Raw genomic sequence first — 22,127 nt, forward strand, 5'->3', positions numbered from 1 at the left:
ATGCTGCACATCAGTTAATGTCATATATGATCCTAATTCATTCGTCTGTCCCATGAAAGTGGCGCTAGTCTGCCCGCTAGCTTCAGTGTGGAGGGTTCGTTTGTTTTAAACACCCGCGTAGCAGGACCCGGTGGTGGTTTGTTGGTCCATGTTAACAGTAACAGCCGTCTCCGTGCCTCATACGGGGATACAGTGTTCAAACGGAAAACAAAACGAGCGCTCCTAGAAGCTGCAACAAACTGCGGTAGGGAGCCTGTCTGAGCTAACAGCTGTAAAGTGATGGAAGTTTGAGTAAATGCTATTTCTGAATTTGAGAGGTGGCTAAACAGCATTTACGTGCGTTTAGAGCTCCCGCTATACTGTTAGTGTACGTTACATTTGTTTTTATTTGTTTCTATCGGGAGAGGCGGGGGGTCAGGTAACGGAAGGGGAAACACTGCACATAACATGAAGACAGCTTTTTTTTGTTTCTTTACTTAACTTGTACAGTGGGGCAAGTAAATTTCTCTTCCCCTTGCCCTATAAAATCCACTTCTCCTGGACAAACGGACAAGCCTTGATGTCAAGCCCTGGTGAAGAACAAAATACTCTGAAACTGTGTAAACTGACGGTTAAATGATTAACTGAAATTGTCCATCACTGTTAATGTTGGCAACCAGAGCCTGGTTAAAAGGGAGAGGAGCAACCTTTACACATGTAGTAAAACGTGTAGAAAATGTGCCGTTTTTGGCCATGAAGCCAAACTTGAAATGATAGTAACTATGGATTATTTGTAGTTTTGGATTTAGTTTTGTAAAACCATCCACATACTTAACTCTCCACATAAGGGAGATAATAATGATAATGATTCACAGTGATTGTCACGTCTAAAACAGGGAAGTGGAATCAGGCCAGGCAATTAGAAAACTAAAAAGTGCACATAGAGCAGATTTCAAAGGAAAAGGTGCAGCAGTTCATAGAAACAATACACTAAGATCCACAAAGTGTGTGACTGTGTGGGGACCTCTGGTGGGCAGATAAAGAATAGTAAGGCCTTTTTTGGGGGGGAGGGGGGCAAAGTACAAGTAGTGGGTTTTTTATGAACATTTATTTTGTGAAAATATTTTTTTAAATTATTTTGGGAAAAAAAAAAAAAAAAAAACGTGAAATACCAGCACGCAAGTCAGTAACAACACTATCTCAGTCTCTCTCCTCTGCTCCCCTGTTAAGTGTATCAGCAGGTCTCAACGTGGGGAGTCACATCCACCTGCTTCATGACACACATTTCCTTATTTGGACATCACTCCCAGGCATTGGGGGTGTTCCCCAGAGATAAGCTAGGGAATATTATTGGTGCTTTCAACAGGTGAAATCCAACTGTCTTGGCTTTGGCCGTCAAACCTGTTGGATATTAAAACATTTCACTTACCAGTTTCATTACTGGTTTCTGGAGGCCCAGTAGATGTTGTGTCCTGGGTGGATGTTTCTTGCACAACGTCAATACTTGCTGGCCTCTCTGTTAAAATGTTACAAAGTTAAAAGAAAGGTTCAAGAAAAAAGAATCAGTTGCTCTTACTCTCAGGGTTTTGGCTATCATTTATATTTGGTATGATAATATTTTACTCACCAGTTCCATTGCTGGTATCTTGGGTCACAGCAGATGTCGGGTCCTGGGTGGAAATTTCTTGGACAGGCAGAGGTATTTCTGACATCTCTGTGAAATGAATAAAGAATTGTCACAACCATGATGCATCTATCACACAGTGAATCCATATTAGAAGTTTTTGGTCAGATACCTATGTCTTTGTCAGTATTTAGTTGCAAATAAATCTATTTGTCAATATATTTTTTAATTTTCTGTTAAAACTAACAGCAGTATGATTGATGACTCTAAAACTTAATTTGTCTGTCTGGAAAACATCACATTACTAAATCAACAACTAACAATGTGTCGAATTTGACTTTTTTCTCAATTGATTTTTAAAATTCAGCATTTTTTTAAAGTACATTGAATGCATCTGAAACACCGATTTTCGCTTGTAAAAGTTTACATATTAATTACTTTTAAGTGCTGGATGCATGAAAACAGAACATTATTTAAAATATTGTCATGTTAAATACTCTAAAATTATTCAAGACAAATAGGTGACCAATGTGAAAATGTTCTATCTTACCTTGCCATTTCCTTTCAGCAGCTTCTCCTGTATTGAAGATGAATAAGTGTGTGTTAACTCACTGGAATTCTTCATTAATCACGTTTTGATTTATAATTTGAGTTTATTTACCAGTAAACAGACTGTGTGTTACTCGGCAATGAACATCATGAGCTCAAACACACCATGTTGTGAATATTTGTGCTGAATCAGGATGATGTCGTTTACAGTTTCAAAACAGAAGCAGGTTAATACCCACCATCAAAAGCTGACAGCAAATTCTGCTGGTTCATATTCATCCTGCTTTGTCCTGCTGGTAAAAAAAAAAAAAAAAAAAAACCCATTTCCCCTTCCCGGTGCATTTCCTGCCTCTAACACCTGGCTACCTATATCACCTACTGTCTAATGCTCCTAGTATTTACCCACAAAAACAAAATAAATAAAAATAAACAACATAAACAAAAATAATCTAATCAAACTAATGAAATAGCTCCTTCAGTATCCCTGAAGCTTTCAAACTATGGTCAAGCAATGAAAGACATTCAACCTAAACCACCATTTTCATGTGTATAATATAAGTAATTATATATTATACAAATATACAAATAATTCCAAGTAAGACTACAATAGTGAGAAATGATTCAGGAGTCAATATAGTGCACCACTGTCAATCTATAGAACCTTGAATAGTTGGTAAAAGGTTTTGCTTTCTTACTCACAAATGACACATTTGTAGTGTATCATGATTTATTTACTGCTTGCTCATGGGGGGAATTGTTGGGTCTCTCTCAATAAATTAAAGAGTATGGTCTAGACCTGCTCCATGTGAAAAGTGCCCTGAGATGACTTGTGATTTGGCGCTATATAAATAAAATTGAAATTGAAAACTGAAAATTGAATTGAATACAGTGTGGAGTTGCTGTTATGTGAAACCACATAGAGAGATATTTCCTAATCCAGTTTATTCTGACAAGCAACTCAAAATCTAAAGCTTTTAAACCACCTTTTAAGTAGCTGGGATTTAAAATATAGTAGGTTTTATTTCTCCACATGAAATTAAAATTTATAGAATATTTTACTGTCTTTGAGGTCATGATAATAAAGATGTAGTCAGTATTTTCAGCTTGATCCCCTTATTCTTACAGTACACTTACCTGTTTGTAACCAAAAAACATAAAGATGTCATACTGTGAGAACAAGGCAAGTTTATTTGTACAGTACATTTCAACAAGACAATTCAAAGTTGTTTTTTTTTTTTTTTTTACATAGAACAAAAAAAGCATCAAGAAAAGAAACAAAACACAAGTGCTGACATCATCATCATCATCATCATCAGCAGCAGCAGCAGCAGCAGCTTGTAACATTTAAAAACCTGTAACATTTTACATTATAGGAATAAAATTGTTCTCTTCCAGAGACTCAATGCATCCTGCTGAGTCCATTTTTTACAATTTACAATTTCATTTAGCAGACGCTTTTATCCAAAGTGACGTACATCTGAGAGCTGATACAACACAAACAAGGATCTAGTCAGGAGAGAACAACACCAGTTAAGTGCCATGAAACTAAGTTTGAGTCCAATAGGATGTAGATGCCAACAGGCAGTGCACAGAGGCAATACATAGAGTGCATAGAAGCAGATTTGTTTTGTTTTTGTTTAATTGTTTTGTTTTCTCTCTTCCTTCAGTCCATCAAGTGCAGAGGTGTTTATGAAAGAGCTGGGTCTTCAGTCTTTTCTTAAAGATTGAGGGACTCTGCAGAGTTTTGTAACTCGTTCCACCACCGAGGAACTACAGAAGACAAGAGTCTAGTAGTGACTTAGAGCCCTGTTGTGGTACCAGGCGCCTTTCATTGGCAGAGCGTAGTGAGCAGGAGGGAGTGTAGACCTGAATGAGAGAGTTCAGGTAGGTGGGAGCCGTTTAAGTTGCTGTTAAGCGAGTGTCAGGGTTTTGAGTTTGATGTGAGCAGCAACTGGGAGCCAGTGGAGGGACATGAACAGCAGGGTGACGTGTGCTGTTTTGGGCTGGTTGAAGACCAGACATGCCGCCGCGTTCTGGATCATCTGCTGAAGTTTTTACTTCTACAATCAATAACTTGTTTCTTCTCTTTGGCATGTTAGCAGTTTAAAATGTTCCTCAGAACTTCCTGTAGAAGCCAGTAATCATCTGACCCTCATAAGCTGGATATGTACTGTATTTAATTTGGCTCTGGTGAAGGTTAGAGGATTCTCGTTACTCTAAGCTTTCTTTCACTTGTAAGTTTGAAAAATACATTAAGTATAAAAAAAATCAGCCTTTTCAAGTAAGGATTGATCAAAGAATAAATTATATCTGATAAAATGTTTAGGCTGCAACACACAACAACATGAGTTCCCATTTGTAAACTGTTTAGTTTCTGGGCTGTTTTAACACATCCTGCATAGTCGAGAGTATTTCTCTACAATAAAAAATTACATCTTTACAGTGACACTGAGTCTTAATTTGTGCCACCAAATGCTCATGTTGGTATTGATATTATGAGTTCAAAGGCAACACAAAATAACTAAAGTTTCTTCTTTTCTTTTTTAGACTTAAATCTAAGTTAGAGTCACTAAAAACTGAACTACAGCTCATGAAAGACAACGAAATAGAGCAAAATGTAAAACAAAGAGATTTGGGTGAACAAAAACACAATAACTCAAATACAGTAACCACTGTCAACTTAATAAATTAATTTATAGATGCACAACCACAAACCTCCACCTGGCTGCAGGTATTTCACACAGTCCTGCTCACAGCTGTCGGCATTTAACACTGTTTGTAGTCACATCTGTTAGGAAGGATCAGCCCAAAGCAGTTACATTCAGTGATGAAACCCTGAACTTCTGTCCTGACAGACAACAAATCTGTTGTTTGGTATAATCCTGCAGGTTTTTTTTAGTAAAAACAAACCCAAAGTACTTCAGCTTTGGGCCTCATCTTCTGGATCTGCTGTCTGTTCATCCATCAGCAGCGTGTTTCAGCGTTATCAGGAATCATTGCTGACTTCTCTGTAAAATGATAAAAGAACTATCAGAATTACAATACATCTAATACATGCAGGTCACACAGAGTTTTAGTTTACTGCTGTTGCTGCTGTAACTTTTGGCATCATTCTGACTGGATACAATAATATTTCTCTCACCAGTTTCATTACTGGGATCTGGGGACTCAGCAGTTTCCTGGTTCTGGGTGGATGTTTCAGGGACATGTTGACTTGTTGAGTTCACTATCAAATGACAAAAGAATTGTCACAACCACAATACATCTGTCAGACAGTGAAACTTCTAGTTTACTGCAGTTATAACGGTTCAAGAAAAAATAATCAGTTGCTCTTACTCTCAGGGTTTTGACTATCATTTATATTTGGTATGAAAATATTTTACTCACCAGTTCCATTGCTGGTATCTTGGACCACAACAGATGTCGGGTCCTGGGGGGATGTATTTTGGACAGGTGGAAGCATTTCTGACATCTCTGTTAAATAAATAAAGAATTGCCACAGAAAACATCACATTACTAAATCAACAACAACTAACAATGTGTCCAATTTGCGACTTTTTTTTCAATTGATGTGGAAAACTTTTATGCATCCCTTAGTGATCTATGAAATAGAAAAAGCAAAAAACATACACATGCGTGAGTATTACAATAAGAAAATCTAAGAGTTTTAATCCAGTTTTGTTGTTGTTTTGTTGTTTGTCCCTCTTGTCTTGTCCTGTGTCATGTGTCTTCGTATTAATCACTCATTTTGTACTATCAATTTTTTTTTTACTCTTCTGGAAAAAAATGTTATGTTTTGTCAAATTTTATTTGTTTATTGGTATTATAAACAACATGATCTATCTTGTTATATTGTTACTGACTTATAGTTTGACTGTGAAACTGCTATGTATGCTGTTACAACTGCCACAAATCCTCGCCTTGTGTGTGTATATGTGTGCAGTCATTTTCTTTAGCGTCTTTTTCTTCATGACAAGCAGTCTCCAGTCTCCAAAGCTCCTCCCACTTCCTGGTTGCTCTCTCCAATGGTCCCGATTGGAGTGGCCCCTGGTCGAGCCAGCCTTCCAATCCCGAGGCTTCAATCTGTGGGTGAACTGATAAATGTCTGGCCAGCCTGCCAGTCGGGCGGCTGGGACTCTGGGAACAGCTCGCCACTTTATCCTTTCGTTGTTGTGTGATATCTGTTGTGATACTAGTATGAAGCACCCGCTGTTTAGCTGTGCCTCTTGTGGATGTAGACTTCAGTTGTAGTGAAACTTGTATGACACACTCGCCTGTTGCTTGGGGACTGGACCAGGTGTAGTTATATGTACCACTGATTGCTCACACACACACATTAGTTGATTCTTTGTTTGCCTCATCAGGAGCAGGGGTTCTGTTCTTACTGTGTTTATGTTTTCTAAACCACTGAAGACTAGGTCTAGAGAGTGAGGTATTATTTCTGTTGTTTTCTTTGTGTTGGTTAGTCTAGCTCTGATTTAGGAGTTCTCTTTTGGTTATATTGTTTTTTTATTTGAACAGCACCCGCAGGCCCCTCTTCGTCAGTTAGTAGCTTTCCTTTTGTGTATGTGTTTTCTGTAAACCACCTACCTTCCCGGCAATAAATAACTGTTAAACCAAAAACATCTGGTTTTATGTTGCTTCTCTTTCCCCTAGTGAGCCGTAACGTGTGTAAAAATGTGTCTGTAATCCCCCTGTTCTGGTTTGTAAATTGAAAATAATAATCTGTCACAGTGAACACTCACATCACAGGATGCAGGTTATCTCATTATTTCAAAGATTACACCATTCACATTTTATTTAAGTAATACATTTCTGGGCATTCTATGCTTTTATTGATTATTGATTAGTACCAGTGAAGAGACTACAGAAAATGAGGGACGGGGAGAGAGAGAGAGAGATGGGAACAACAAGCAATAAAGGTCCCTGATCAAACATGAACCAGGGACGTTGTGGTTCATGGTCGACGCTTCACCTCTTAAATCCAATTTTTGCCACTCCTACAACTGAATAGTATCATGTATGTTTAATATAATGTATGTTGTTATTATTTTGTCTTTCTGTAATTGTCTTCTTTCTTTTTTTGTGATTTGACACTAAAAAATAAACTAATTATTATAGTTTCCAGGTCCTGGTGGATGTTTTATGGACCTCAGAAATTGTTGAGATCAGTATTAAATGATAAAAGAATTGTCACAACCACAATACATCTGTCAGACAGTCAAACTTCTAGTTTACTGCAGTTATAATAGTTCAAGAAAAAAATAAAGTTGTTCTTACCCACATCCAACCTTTCTAGGCGCTCTGTGAAATGAATAAAGAATTGTCACAACCATGATGCATCTATCACACAGTGAATCCATATTAGAAGTTTTTTAACTGCTGCTATTCAAACAAATGTTGGTCAGATATGTCTTTGTCAGTATTTAGTTGCGAATAAATCTATTTGTCAGAATACATGTTTTAATTTTATCTGTGAAAACTAACAGCAGTATGATCGATGACTTTAAAACTTCATTTGTCTGTTAGAAAACATCACATTACTAAATCAACAACAATTAACAATGTGTCCAATTTGAGACTTTTTTATTTAATTGATTTTTAAAATTTAGCAATTAAAAAAAAAGTACATTGAATGCATTTGAAACACTGTTTTTTGCATGTAAAAGTTTAGATATAAATAACTTTTAAGTGCTGGATGCATGAAAACAGAACATTATTTAAAATACTGTCATGTTAAATACTCTGAAATTATTAAAGACAAATAGGTGACCAATGTGAAAATGTTCTATCTTACCTTGCCATATCCTTTCAGCAGCTTCGTCTGTATTGAAGATGAATAAGTGTGTGTTAACTCACTGAAATTCTTCATTAATCATGTTTTGTTTCATAATTAGGTTTTATAAGTTGCATTTTCTTTTGTGAATGTCAAACTTGTGCAACATGGGTATTAATAATACATTTGTAACATTCATAACTGCTCTTTTATCTGGTGGTTTTGTTTAGTTGAGAAAGTTGTAGAGATTAAATACCTGAATTAATTACAGATGTTGAATGTGGCCTTTACAAACACAGCTTCTCATTAACAAATATAACAATATTAATAGTATTAACAGAGTGGACAATATGTGTAGAGTCATGAGAGATGGGTTTTCCCTAATACTCTGACAATGTTGTCAGAGGTGAGGAAGAATCAGCCAAAGAAAATGTAATGAGTCATACGTTTTAGTTTAGTGACAACACACAGTCTCTGCAGTACAGCTGAAGACTCGCCTGGTCTTGACCTTTGAAATATCGAACCTTCAAGGCTTTTTTATGGCTTCAAAGACTTCAGACATACAGATACAGAAAGGCAGACTGTCTCTGGTGCCTTTCAGTGTGTTTATCAATGAACCTCTACTTTACATTTTGAGCTTTAATTAGGAAGTTGTCTTCTGATGTTGCCACTAAGCAGAAGAGATAAAGAAGTCCTGTAATTTCATTTACATTTAGAGAGAGATGGAGAACAACAATCAATAAAGGTCCCTAATCAAACATGAATCAGGGACGTTGTGGTTCATGGTCGACGCTTCACCTCTTAAATCCAATTTTTGCCACTCCTATAACTGAATAGTATCATGTATGTTTAATATAATGTATGTTTTTTTTATTTTCTTTCTGTAATTGTCTTCTTTCTTTTTTGTGATTTGACACTAAAAAATAAACCTATTATTGTCATATTTCCATTAAATAGATTGAGAGTTTCCAGGTCCTGAGTGGATGTTTTATGGACCTCAGAAATTGTTGAGATCAGTATTAAATGATAAAAGAATTGTCACAACCACAATACATCTGTCAGACAGTGAAACTTCAAGTTTACTGCAGTTATAACGGTTCAAGAAAAAAAAGTTGTTCTTACCCTTTCTCTTCCATTTAAGATACGCTGTGAAAAGAATAAAGAATTGTCACAACCATGATGCATCTATCACACAGTGAATCCATATTAGAAGTTTTTTAACTGCTGCAATTCAAACAAATGTTGGTCAGATATGTCTTTGTCAGTATTTAGTTGCAAATAAATCTATTTGTCAGAATACATGTTTTAATTTTATTTGTTAAAACTAACCGCAGTATGATTGATGACTGTAAAACTTCATTTGTCTGTTAGGAAAACATCACATTACTAAATCAACAACAACTAACAATGTGTCCAATTTGAGACTTTTTATTTAATTGATTTTTAAAATTCAGTAATTAAAAAAAAGTGCATTGAATGCATTTGAAACACTGATTTTTGCTTGTAAAAGTTTAGATATTAATTATTTTTAAGTGCTGGATGCATGAAAACAGAACATTATTTAAAATATTGTCATGTTAAATACTCTAAAATTATTAAAGACAAATAGGTGACCAATGTGAAAATGTTCTATCTTACCTTGCCAGTTCCTTTCAGTAGCTTCTCCTGTATTGAAGATGAATAAGTGTGTGTTAACTCACTGGAATTCTTCATGAATCATGTTTTGTTTCATAATTAGGTTTTATAAGTTGCATTTTCTTTTGTGAATGTCAAACTTGTGCAACATGGGTATTAATAATACATTTGTAACATTCATAACTGCTCTTTTATCTGGTGGTTTTGTTCAGTTGAGAAAGTTGTAGAGATTAAATACCTGAATTAGTTACAGATGTTGAAGGTGGCCTTTACAAACACAGCTTCTCATTAACAAATAGAACAATATTAATAGTATTAACAGAGTGGACAATATGTGTAGAGTCATGAGAGATGGGTTTTCCTAATACTCTGACAATGTTCTCAGAGGTGAGGAAGAATCAGCCAAAGAAAATGTAATGAGTCATACGTTTTAGTTTAGTGACAACACACAGTCTCTGCAGTACAGCTGAAGACTCGCCTGGTCTTGACCTTTGAAATATCGAACCTTCAAGGCTTTTTTATGGCTTCAAGGACTTCAGACATACAGATACAGAAAGGCAGACTGTCTCTGGTGCCTTTTAGTGTGTTTATCAATGAACCTCTACTTTACATTTTCAGCTCTGATTAGGAAGTTGTCTTCTGATGTTGCCACTAAGCAGAAGAGATAAAGAAGTCCTATCATTTCATTTATCTTAGATTTGAGGGACACATCAGCAACATCACTTAAGTAGTTTTCTTCTACCTCTGACACATCGTCCAAGTTCACCCATTTATAACACAGTCAGATGCAGAAATTGTCATTCATGGTCATTCAGGTCTTGTATTCTGTACTATTAAAAAGATCCAACAAGTCCAAAATGCAGCTGCTACAATTCTTCTGATTCACTGGTTTACGGTTTCATTCAAGTCAAACTACAAACTGCTACCTATTACCTCCTGACCTGTCAAAACTTCTCAGACCTCACATTCCCCCATGAACACTCACATCACAGGATGCAGGTTTTCTCAGTATTTCAAAGATTACACCATTCACATTTTATTTCAGTAATAATTTTCTGGGCATTCTATGCTTTTATTGATTAATATCAGTGGAGAGATGACAGAAAATGAGGGACGGGGAGAGAGAGAGATGGGGAACAACGGGCAATAAAGGTCCCTAATCAAACATGAACCAGGGATGTTGTGGTTCATGGTCGACACTTCACCTCCTAAATCCAATTTTTGCAACTCCTGTAATCAAATAGTATCATGTCTGTTTAATATAATGTATCTTGTTATTTTCTTTTTTTGTAATTGTCTTCTTTCTTTTTTGTGATTTGACATTAAAAATAAACTAATTATTGGCATATTTCCATTAAATACATTGAGAGTTTCCAGGTTCTGGGTGGTTGCTTTATGGACCTCAGAAATTGTTGAGATCAGTACTAAATGATAAAAGAATTGTCACAACCACAATACATCTGTCAGACAGTCAAACTTCTAGTTTACTGCAGTTATAACGGTTCAAGAAAAAAAAAGTTGTTCTTACCCTTATCCTTCCTTTCTTGGAACACTGTGAAATGAATAAAGAATTGTCACAACCATGATGCATCTATCTCACAGTGAATCCATATTAGAAGTTTTTTAACTGCTGCTATTCAAACAAATGTTGGTCAGATATGTCTTTGTCAGTATTTAGTTGCAAACAAATCTATTTGTCAAAATACATGTTTTAATTTTCTGTTAAAACTAACAGCAGTATGATTGATGACTGTAAAACTTCATTTGTTTGTTAGGAAAACATCACATTACTAAATCAACAACAACTAACAATGTGTCCAATTTGAGACTTTTTTGTTTCATTGATTTTTAAAATTTAGCAATTAAAAAAAAGTACATTGAATGCATTTGAAACACTGGTTTTTGCTTGTAAAAGTTTAGATATTAATTACTTTCAAGTGCTGGATGCATGAAAACAGAGCATTATCTAAAATATTGTCATGTTAAATACTCTAAAATTATTAAAGACAAATAGGTGACCAATGTGAAAATGTTCTATCTTACCTTGCCATCTCCTTTCAGCAGCTTCTCCTGTATTGAAGATGAATAAGTGTGTGTTAACTCACTGGAATTCTTCATGAATCATGTTTTGTTTCATAATTAGGTTTTATAAGTTAGTAGTTTTGTGAATGTCAAACTTGTGCAACATGGGTATTAATAATACATTTGTAACATTCATAACTGCTCTTTTATCTGGTGGTTTTGTTCAGTTGAGAAAGTTGTAGAGATTAAATACCTGAATTAATTACAGATGTTGAAGGTGGCCTTTACAAACACAGCTTCTCATTAACAAATAGAACAATATTAATAGTATTAACAGAGTGGACAATATGTGTAGAGTCATGAGAGATGGGTTTTCCTAATACTCTGACAATGTTCTCAGAGGTGAGGAAGAATCAGCCAAAGAAAATGTAATGAGTTATACGTTTTAGTTTAGTGACAACACACAGTCTCTGCAGTACAGCTGAAGACTCGCCTGGTCTTGACCTTTGAAATATCGAACCTTCAAGGCTTTTTTATGGCTTCAAAAACTTCAGACATACAGATACAGAAAGGCAGACTGTCTCTGGTCCTTTCAGTGTGTTTATCAATGAACCTCTACTTTACATTTTCAGCTCTGATTAGGAAGTTGTCTTCTGATGTTGCCACTAAGCAGAAGAGATAAAGAAGTCCTGTAATTTCATTTACATTTAGAGAGAGATGGAGAACAACAATCAATAAAGGTCCCTAATCAAACATGAATCAGGGACGTTGTGGTTCATGGTCGACGCTTCACCTCTTAAATCCAATTTTTGCCACTCCTATAACTGAATAGTATCATGTATGTTTAATATAATGTATATTGTTATTATTTTCTCTTTCTGTAATTGTCTTCTTTCTTTTTTGTGATTTGAAACTAATAAAAAAATCAACTAATTATTGTCATATTTCCATGAAATATATTGAGAGTTTCCAGGTCCTGGGTGGATGTTTTATGGACCTCAGAAATTGTTGAGATCAGTATTAAATGATAAAAGAATTGTCACAACCACAATACATCTGTCAGACAGTCAAACTTCTAGTTTACTGCAGTTATAACGGTTCAAGAAAAAAAATTAGGTGTTCTTACCCCTTCTCCTCCATTTAAGATGCCCTATGAAATTAACAAAGAATTGTCACAACAATGATGCATCTATCACACAGTGAATCAATATTAGAAGTTTTTGCTGCTGTTCAAAAAATGTTGGTCAGATATGTCTTTGTCAGTATTTAGTTGCAAATAAATCTATTTGTCAGAATACATGTTTTAATTTGATCTGTTAAAACTAACAGCAGTATGATTGATGATTGTAAAACTTAATTTGTTTGGTAGAAAAACATCACATTACTAAATAAACAACAACTAACAATCTGTCCAATTTAGACTTTTTTTCCCAATTGATGTGGAAAACCTTTATGCATCCCTTAGTGATCTACGTAATTGAAAAAGTAGAAAAAACACACACACGTGTGTGTATTACAATAAGAAAATCTAAAAGTTTTAATCCAGTTTTTTGTTGCTGTTTTGTTGTTTGTCCCTCTTGTCTTGTCCTGTGTCATATGTCGTCGTGTTAATCACTCATTTTGCATCAATTTTTTTAAAAGCACAAAAATGGTTAATCTTCTGGAAAAAAAGATTATGTTTTGTCAAATTTTATTTATTCATTGGTATTACTAGTTACATGATCTATCTTGTTATATTGTTACTGACTTATAATTTGACTGTGGAACTGCTATGTATGTGTAAAAATTGTGCCTGTAATTCCCCTGCTCTGGTTTATAAATAGAAAATAATAATCTGTCACAGTGCAAGAAGAGATAAAGAAGCCCTGTAATTTCATTTATCTTAGATTCGAGGGACACATCAGCAACATCACTAAAGTAGCTTTCTTCCACCTCTGCCACGTCGTCCAAGTTCACCCATTTCTAACACAGTCAGATGCAGAAATTCTCATTCATGCTCATTCAGGTCTTGTATTCTGTACTATTAAAAAGATCCAACAAGTCCAAAATGCAGCTGCTACAATTCTTCTGATTCACTGGTTTACGGTTTCATTTAAGTCAGACTACAAACTGCTACCTATTACATCCTGACCTGTCAAAACTTCTCAGACCTCACATTCCCCCACGAACACTCACATCACAGGATGCAGGTTATCTCAGTATTCCAAAGATTACACAATTCAAATTTTATTGAAGTAACAATTTTTTGGGCATTCTATGCTTTTATTGATTAATATCAGTGGAGAGATGACAGAAAATGAGGGACGGGGGGAGAGAGAGAGAGATGGGGAACAACGGGCAATAAAGGTCCCTAATCAAACATGAACCAGGGATGTTGTGGTTCATGGTCGACACTTCACCTCTTAAATCCAATTTTTGCAACTCCTGTAACCAAATAGTATCATGTCTGTTTAATATAATGTATCTTGTTATTTTCTTTTTCTGTAATTGTCTTCTTTCCTTTTTTGTGATTTGACATTAAAAATAAACTAATTATTGGCATATTTCCATTAAATACATTGAGAGTTTCCAGGTTCTGGGTGGTTGCTTTATGGACCTCAGAAATTGTTGAGATCAGTACTAAATTATAAAAGAATGGTCACAACCACAATACATCTGTCAGAAAGTGAAACTTCTAGTTTACTGCAGTTATAACGGTTCAAGAAAAAAAAAGTTGTTCTTACCCTTATCCAACCTTTCTAGATACTCTGTGAAATAAATAAAGAATTGTCACAACCATGATGCATCTATCACACAGTGAATCCATATTAGAAGTTTTTTAACTGCTGATATTCAAATAAATGTTGGTCAGATACGTCTTTGTCAGTATTTAGTTGCAAATTAATCTATTTGTCAGAATATATGTTTTAATTTTCTGTTAAAACTAACAGCAGTATGATTGATGACTGTAAAACTTCATTTGTTTGTTAGGAAAACATCACATTACTAAATCAACAACAACTAACAATGTGTCCAATTTAAGACTTTTTTATTCAATTGATTTTTAAAATTCAGCAATTAAAAAAAAGTACATTGAATGCATTTGAAACACTGGTTTTTGTAAAAGTTTAGATATTAATTAAGTTTAAGAGCTGGATGCATGAAAACAGAACATTATTTAAAATATTGTCATGTTAAATATTCTAAAATTATTAAAGACAAATAGGTGACCAATGTGAAAATCTTCTATCTTACCTTGCCATCTCTTTTCAGTAGCTTCTCCTGTATTGAAGATACAGGAGGAGGATAATTAGGTTTTATAAGTTACATTTTCTTCTGTGAATGTCAAACTTGTGCAACATGGGTATTAATAATACATTTGTAACATTCATAACTGCTCTTTTATCTGGTGGTTTTGTTTAGTTGAGAAAGTTGTAGAGATTAAATACCAGAATCAATTACAGATATTGAAGGTGGCCTTTACAAATACAGCTTCTCATTAACAAATATAATAATATTAATAGTATTAACAGAGTGGACAATATGTGTAGAGTCATGAGAGATGGGTTTTCCTAATACTCTGACAATGTTGTCAGAGGTGAGGAAGAATCAGCCAAAGAAAATGTAATGAGTCATACGTTTTAGTTTAGTGACAACACACAGTCTCTGCAGTACAGCTGAAGACTCGCCTGGTCTTGACCTTTGAAATATCGAACCATCAAGGCTTTTTTATGGCTTCAAAGACTTCAGACATACAGATACAGAAAGGCAGACTGTCTCTGGTGCCTTTTAGTGTGTTTATCAATGAACCTCTACTTTACATTTTCAGCTCTGATTAGGAAGTTGTCTTTTGATGTTGCCACTAAACAGAAGAGATAAAGAAGTCCTGTAATTTCATATATCTTAGATTTGAGGGACACATCAGCAACATCACTAAAGTAGTTTTCTTCCACCTCTGACACATCGTCCAAGTTCACCCATTTCTAACACAGTCAGATGCTGAAATTCTCATTCATGGTCATTCAGGTCTTGTATTCTGTACTATTAAAAAGATCCAACAAGTCCAAAATGCAGCTGCTACAATTCTTCTGATTCACTGGTTTACGGTTCATTTAAGTCAAACTTCGAACTGCTACCTATTACCTCCTGACCTGACAAAACTTCTCAGACCTCACATTCCCCCACGTACACTCACATCACAGGATGCAGGTTATCTCATTATTCAAAAGATTACACCATTCAGATTTTATTTCAGTAATAACTTTTTGGGGCGTTCTATGCTTTTATTGATTGTTGATTAGTATCAGTGAAGAGATGACAGAAAATGATGGATGGGGGTAGAGAGAGATGGGGAATAACAATCAATAAAGGTTCCTAATCAAACATGAACCAGGGACGTTGTGGTTCATGGTCGACGCTTCACCTCTTAAATCCAATTTTTGCCACTCCTATAACTGAATAGTATCATGTCTGTTTAATATAATGTATGTTGTTGTTATGTTCTCTTTTTGTATTTCTCTTTTTTCTTTTTTTGTGATTTGACACTAAAAAATGAACTAAATATTGTCATATTTGCATTAAATATATTGAGTTTCCAGGTCCTGGGTGGATGTTTTATGGACCTCAGAAATTGTTGAGATCAGTATCAAATGATAAAAGAATTGTCACAACCACAATACATCTGTCAGACAGAGAAACTTCTAGTTTACTGCAGTTATAAAAGTTCAAGAAAAAAATTGTTGTTCTTACCCTCTCTCCTCCATTCAAGATGCTCTGTGAAATAAATAAAGAATTGTCACAACAATGATGCATCTATCTCACAGTGAATCCATATTAGAAGTTTTTTAACTGCTGCTATTCAAACAAATGTTGGTCAGATATGTCTTTGTCAGTATTTAGTTGCAAATAAATCTCTTTGTCAGACTACAACTTTTAATTTTATTTGTTAAAACTAACAGTAGTATGATTGATGACTGTAAAAGTTCATTTGTTTGCTTGGAAAACATCACATTACTAAATAAACAACTAACAATGTGTCCAATTTGAGCCTTTTTTCTCCAATTGATGTGGAAAACTGTAATGCATCCCTTAGTGATCTACATAATTGAAAAAGTACAAAAACACACACATGCGTGTGTATTACAATAAGAAAATCTAAAAATTTTTATCCAGTTTTTTGTTGTTGTTCTGTTGTCTGTCTCTCTTGTCTTGTCCTGTGTCATGTGTCTCCATGTTAATCAGTCATTTTGCATCAATTATTAAAAAAGCACAAAAACGGTTACTCCTCTGGAAAAAAATGTTATGTTTTGTCAAATTTTATTTATTTATTGGTATTATTAGTTACATGATCTATCTTATTATATTGTTACTGACTTATAATTTGACTGTGGAACTGCTATGTATGTGTAAAAAATATGTCTTTCATTACCCTGCTCTGGTTTATAAATAGAAAATAATAATCTGTCATAGTGCAAGAAGAGATAAAGAAGTCCTGTAATTTCATTTATTTTAGATTCAAGGGACACATCAGCAACATCACTAAAGTAACTTTCTTCCACCTCTGACAAATCGTCCAAGTTCACTCATTTCTAACACAGTCAGATGCAGAAATTGTCATTCATGCTCATTCAGGTCTTGTATTCTGTACTATTAAAAAGATCCAACAAGTCCAAAATGCAGCTGCTACAATTCTTTTGATTCACTGGTTTACGGTTTCATTCAAGTCAAACTACAAACTGCTACCTATTACCTCCTGTGACCTGTCAAGACTTCTCAGACCTCACATTCCCCCACGAACACTCACATCACAGGATGGAGGTTATCTCATTATTCCAAAGATTACACAATTTGAATTTTATTTAAGAAATACATTTTTGGGCATTCTATGCTTTTATTGATTATTGATTAGTATCAGTGGAGAGATGACAGAAAATGAGGGACGGGGGAACAACAAGTAATGAAGGTCCCTAATTGAACTTGAACCAGGGACGTTGTGGTTCATGGTCGACACTTCACCTCTTAAATCCAATTTTTGCCACTCCTATAACCGAATAGTATCATGTATGTTTAATATAATGTATGTTGTTATTATTTTGTCTTTCTGTAATTGTCTTCTTTCTTTTTTTGTGATTTGACACTAAAAAATAAACTTATTATTGACATATTTCCATTAAATAGATTGAGAGTTTCCAGGTCCTGGGTGGATGTTTTATGGACCTCAGAAATTGTTGAGATCAGTATTAAATGATAAAATAATTGTCACAACCACAATACATCTGTCAGACAGTGAAACTTCTAGTTTACTGCAGTTATAACAGTTCAAGAAAGGAAACAAGGTTGTTCTTACCCGTATCGAAACTTTCTAGGAACTCTGTGAAATAAATTAAGAATTGTCACAACCATGATGCATCTATCACACAGTGAATCAATATTAGAAGTTTTTTTTACTGCTGCTATTCAAATAAATGTTGGTCAGATATGTCTTTGCCAGTATTTAGTGGCAAATTAATCTACTTGTCAGAATACATGTTTTCATTTTATCTGTTAAAACTAACAGCAGTATGATTGATTGTAAAACTTAATTTGTTTGGTAGAAAAACATCACATTACTAAATCAACAACAACTAACAATGTGTCCAATTTGAGACTTTTTTATTTAATTGATTTTTAAAATTCAGAAACTTAAAAAAAGTACATTGCATGCATTTGAAACACTGGTTTTTGCTTGTTTAGATTAGAAGTTTAGATATTAATTACTTTCAAGTGCTGGATGCCTGAAAACAGAGCATTATCTAAAATATTGTCATGTTAAAATTATTAAAGACAAATAGGTGACCAATGTGAAAATGTTCTATCTTACCTTGCCACGTGCTTTCAGTAGCTTCTCCTGTATTGAAGATGAATAAGTGTGTGTTAACTCATTGGAATTCTTCATTTATCATGTTTTGTTTCATAATTAGGTTTTATAAGTTACATTTCCAACAGAGCCTAGGCTGTTTTTTCAAACAGAGTGGTACATCCTGTCACCCGAGGGATTTCCTATCTGTGCAGCCGAACACAGTAACCATGGATGTATAATAAGAGCTGGATAGGGCGCCGCCGCTCAGCCTCGCAGCCAATTTTTCCCAGTGGCCACTTGCAGTATTGCAGCAAAAAATCCCCCTGCAGCCCAAAAAGGATTTTCCCCATAGACCACCACTTTTGACAGGACGCCTCGAACTGCAAACAATGTCAATTATGACTCTTTCTATTATGAACTTTTGATCCATGGAGGTTTTGTTTGTAAAACTCCTTGAGCCGAGAAAAGCGATTTAAAAATCCGTGACATTATCACAATGTAAAGTCTATGGGCTGAGCGGGAGCTCGCGGGCAGTGCCAACGGGGGAAACACTACTGCGCATATTCAGTGGGCCACACAACACGGAAGCTAGAAACTTTTTTTGGCAGCGACATGATGTTTATTTAATGCGTGTTTTCATGCACCATATAGTGGACACAGGAAATGATATTTAACTCCTTCATGCAATGTTAGACAACAGAAAACTAAAGTTACACGTCTTTGTCCAGCAAGTACTCGTGACACCGTACATTTAAACGTACGACAGATATGAAGTGCAATCAGGCAGATTCCCAGAGCTATGGAGACAAGCTTTGTGATTCGTAAGCTTCCAGAAAGTCCCAGAAAACGCCATTTTATTGACGTGATTGGTGCTACTGGTGGCTCGATTACTGGGCGTTGTGATGGCCTGATGACGTGTCATCATGCAAGCTTACTACAGCCTGCTTGAGCTTGGCTCTTCCTACTTGGTCACACCGACATCGAGGTAAGACGTGCTTTCATCTCTGTTACCATTGAGATTTGATGTTTCACCATGACAAAGGAAGTTGCTATAACTTTATTGTACATGCTCCAGTTTACATGTTTGATAAGAGTCTCGGCCTGAACACGTCTACATGACAATATTCCATCAGTGATGCAAACTGGCTGAATAGGGCCCCCTACGAAATTGCAGCAAAGCAGCCCCAGCAGCAGGCAAAATAGTGGACAAAGGAAGTTATGTTTATCTACTTCTTGTACTGTTTGAAAACTCTATCCATTATGTAGATAGAGGGCCCTATTTTAACAATCTAAAGCGCACGGTCTGAAGAGCATGGTGCAAGTGTATTCAAGGTGTACCCACATCCACTTTTGCCATTTTAACGGCGGAAAAATGGTCGATGCGCCAGGCACATGGTTCAAAGGGGTTGTCCATAGTCTCCTAATTAATCATGGGTGTGTTTTTGGCGTAACATGCAATAAACCAATCAGAGTGTCATCTCCTATTCCCTTTAAGAGCCAGATGCGCTTGCACCTTGGCAGATTGTTATTATGATGGTGCATCTTCCCTGTAGAGGAAATGAATCTGCTCATGTGCAAAGTGAAAGCACACAATCCATAACGCGCACACTTGCCTCTGCTGCTCCTGAAGCCTCCTGTGGTCAGCCCCAGACCACCAGTTTAAGATCCTGTTCATTAATTTCTGGCAAATTTATTTTCGTTTATTTTTTTGAAAAGGTTTATTTTTTCAATTACAGCTTTGGTTTCTTTAAAATCATTTTGTTCAGTCATGGAGTAACAGGTCAAATCAGCAAGGTTTTAATTGTTGAAAGTGCGGAAACCTGATGGCTTTACTCTCAAAATGTTAAAGAATATTTATTAAATATTGTTAAAAAATTAAATCATTAATTTTAATCATGTAAGAAATCATCATGCAGTTATCAGGACTTAATCAGCTCTCCAAGGTGCTGATCCAGCTAGAGGCTGTGCAGATTTATGTCCTTCGTTAGTTTAATAATTGTTTTCACCTTATTTATTTTCTCATGTGTCCCTCATGTCTTCATATATTGATGCAGCAGGAAAGTCAATCGTCTGTTTAAATTGCCACAATTTGGTCAAATAATTAGACAATTTTATCTGTCATTACTGTGATTAGTTAATTCTGATAAATATTATGACAAAGCATTGTGACATGTATTTTTAAAAATATGTTAATGTACACAATAATCTTTCACACTGTAATCCATTTATTTGTAATCTTTTGCATGTTCGTGCACTGCTGCGTGTCCTGTGTGTGTAACAAGCAGAGTGTATGTTATACACCCGCCTATGTAGGCGCATATTACTGTCTTGATAATGCACCCTTAAAATAACTGAAACATTGTGCCATTGACTTTAGACCAGGTTTTGGTTGGTCAATATCGCTCTCTGCTGCCTCAAGATTGCAATGTACCAACAATGCGCATGACCATACCTTATTTTAAGACCAACACACCCATGGGCGCACTGATGGGTGCAAGTGCATTTGCCATTTAAACAACATGGGCGCTGGACGGGAAAATGACAACTGCGTTGGTCTTAAACTAGCAAAGACACTTGCGTCGCACTTGGCGCCACTTTGCACCGGGCGTAAGATAGGGACCTGAGAGTTTCCAGGTCCTAGGTGGATGTTTTATGGACCTCAGAAATTGTTGAGATCAGTATTGAATGATAAAAGAATTGTCACAACCACAATACATCTATCAGACAGTCAGACTTCTACACTGCTCACAAAAATTAAGGGAACACTTAATTGTCACAGTATAACACCAAGTCAGTTAAACTTCAGGGATATCAATCAGTCCATTTAGGAAGCACAAGTAATTGTAAATAAATTCACCTGCTTCAGTACAAATGAAAGTGACATGTGCAATGGAGAGAGAAAAGTCAGACAACCCCCAAAAAGGGAATGGTTTTGCATGTGGTGGCCACAGACAATTGCTTTCTCCTCATCTTTCCTGAATGATTCTTCTCTAGTTTTGTGTTCTGCTAGTGTCCTTGTCACTACTGGTAGCATGAGGAGGTACCTGCAGCCCAATCAGCTTGCACAGGTAGTCCAGCTCCTCCAGAATGTGACATCCATACGTGTGGTCGGAAGAAGGTTTGCTGTGTCTCCAAGCACAGTCTCAAGAGCATGGAGGAGATACCTGGAGAACAGCTGTTACACGAGGAGAGCTGGACAGGGCTGTAGAAGGGCATCAACCCAGCAGCAGGACCGGTATCTGCTCCTTTGTGTGAGGAAGGACAGGAGGAGCACTGCTAGAGCCCTTCAAAATGACCACTAGCAGGCTACTGGTGTGCATGTTTCTGACCAAACTGTCAGAAACAGACTCCATGAGGGTGGCATGAGGGCCAGATGTCCTCTAGTGGAACCTGTGCTCACAGCCCAGCACCGTGCAGCTTGATTGGCATTCACCAGAAAACACCAGAATTGGCAGGTCCACCATTTGCACCCTGTTCTCTCCACAGATGAGAGCAGGTTCACACTGAGCACATGTGACAGGCGTGAAAAAGTCTCAAGACGCCGTGGTGAACGTTATGCTGCCTGTAACATCATCCAGCATGACCGGTTTGGCGATAGGTCAGTGATGTTCTGGGGAGACATATCCTTGGAGAGTTGCATAGACCTCCATGTCATAGCCAACAGTACCCTGACTGCTGTTAGGTACCGGGATGAAATCCTCAGAGCAATTGTCAAACCTTACGTT

General features: G+C 36.0%; 1 protein-coding gene across 19 annotated transcripts in view; it reads right to left on the reverse strand.

Moving 5' to 3' along the window:
* The window catches only part of LOC121892294, a 343,857-nt gene that overhangs the window by 26,290 nt on the left and 295,440 nt on the right, over positions 1-22,127 (reverse strand). For 16 of the 19 annotated variants that reach the window (XM_042405250.1, XM_042405255.1, XM_042405271.1 and 13 more), the window contains 13 exons: positions 18,424-18,450; positions 17,911-17,934; positions 16,314-16,337; positions 14,820-14,846; positions 14,309-14,332; positions 12,712-12,735; positions 11,607-11,633; positions 11,092-11,115; positions 9,567-9,593; positions 9,051-9,074; positions 7,950-7,976; positions 7,433-7,456; positions 5,540-5,626 (listed from right to left, as the gene is read on the reverse strand). In XM_042405250.1, the coding sequence (XP_042261184.1) occupies positions 5,540-5,626; positions 7,433-7,456; positions 7,950-7,976; positions 9,051-9,074; positions 9,567-9,593; positions 11,092-11,115; positions 11,607-11,633; positions 12,712-12,735; positions 14,309-14,332; positions 14,820-14,846; positions 16,314-16,337; positions 17,911-17,934; positions 18,424-18,450 (390 nt within the window). Of the gene's footprint in view, positions 1-4,827; positions 5,161-5,294; positions 5,379-5,539; positions 5,627-7,432; positions 7,457-7,949; positions 7,977-9,050; positions 9,075-9,566; positions 9,594-11,091; positions 11,116-11,606; positions 11,634-12,711; positions 12,736-14,308; positions 14,333-14,819; positions 14,847-16,313; positions 16,338-17,910; positions 17,935-18,423; positions 18,451-22,127 lie in introns of those variants that run through there. The other 3 variants (XM_042405252.1, XM_042405251.1, XM_042405253.1) reach the window with 3 other exon arrangements.

This window comes from Thunnus maccoyii, chromosome 24 (assembly GCF_910596095.1).
Source record: "Thunnus maccoyii chromosome 24, fThuMac1.1, whole genome shotgun sequence".
NCBI lineage: Eukaryota > Metazoa > Chordata > Actinopteri > Scombriformes > Scombridae > Thunnus > Thunnus maccoyii.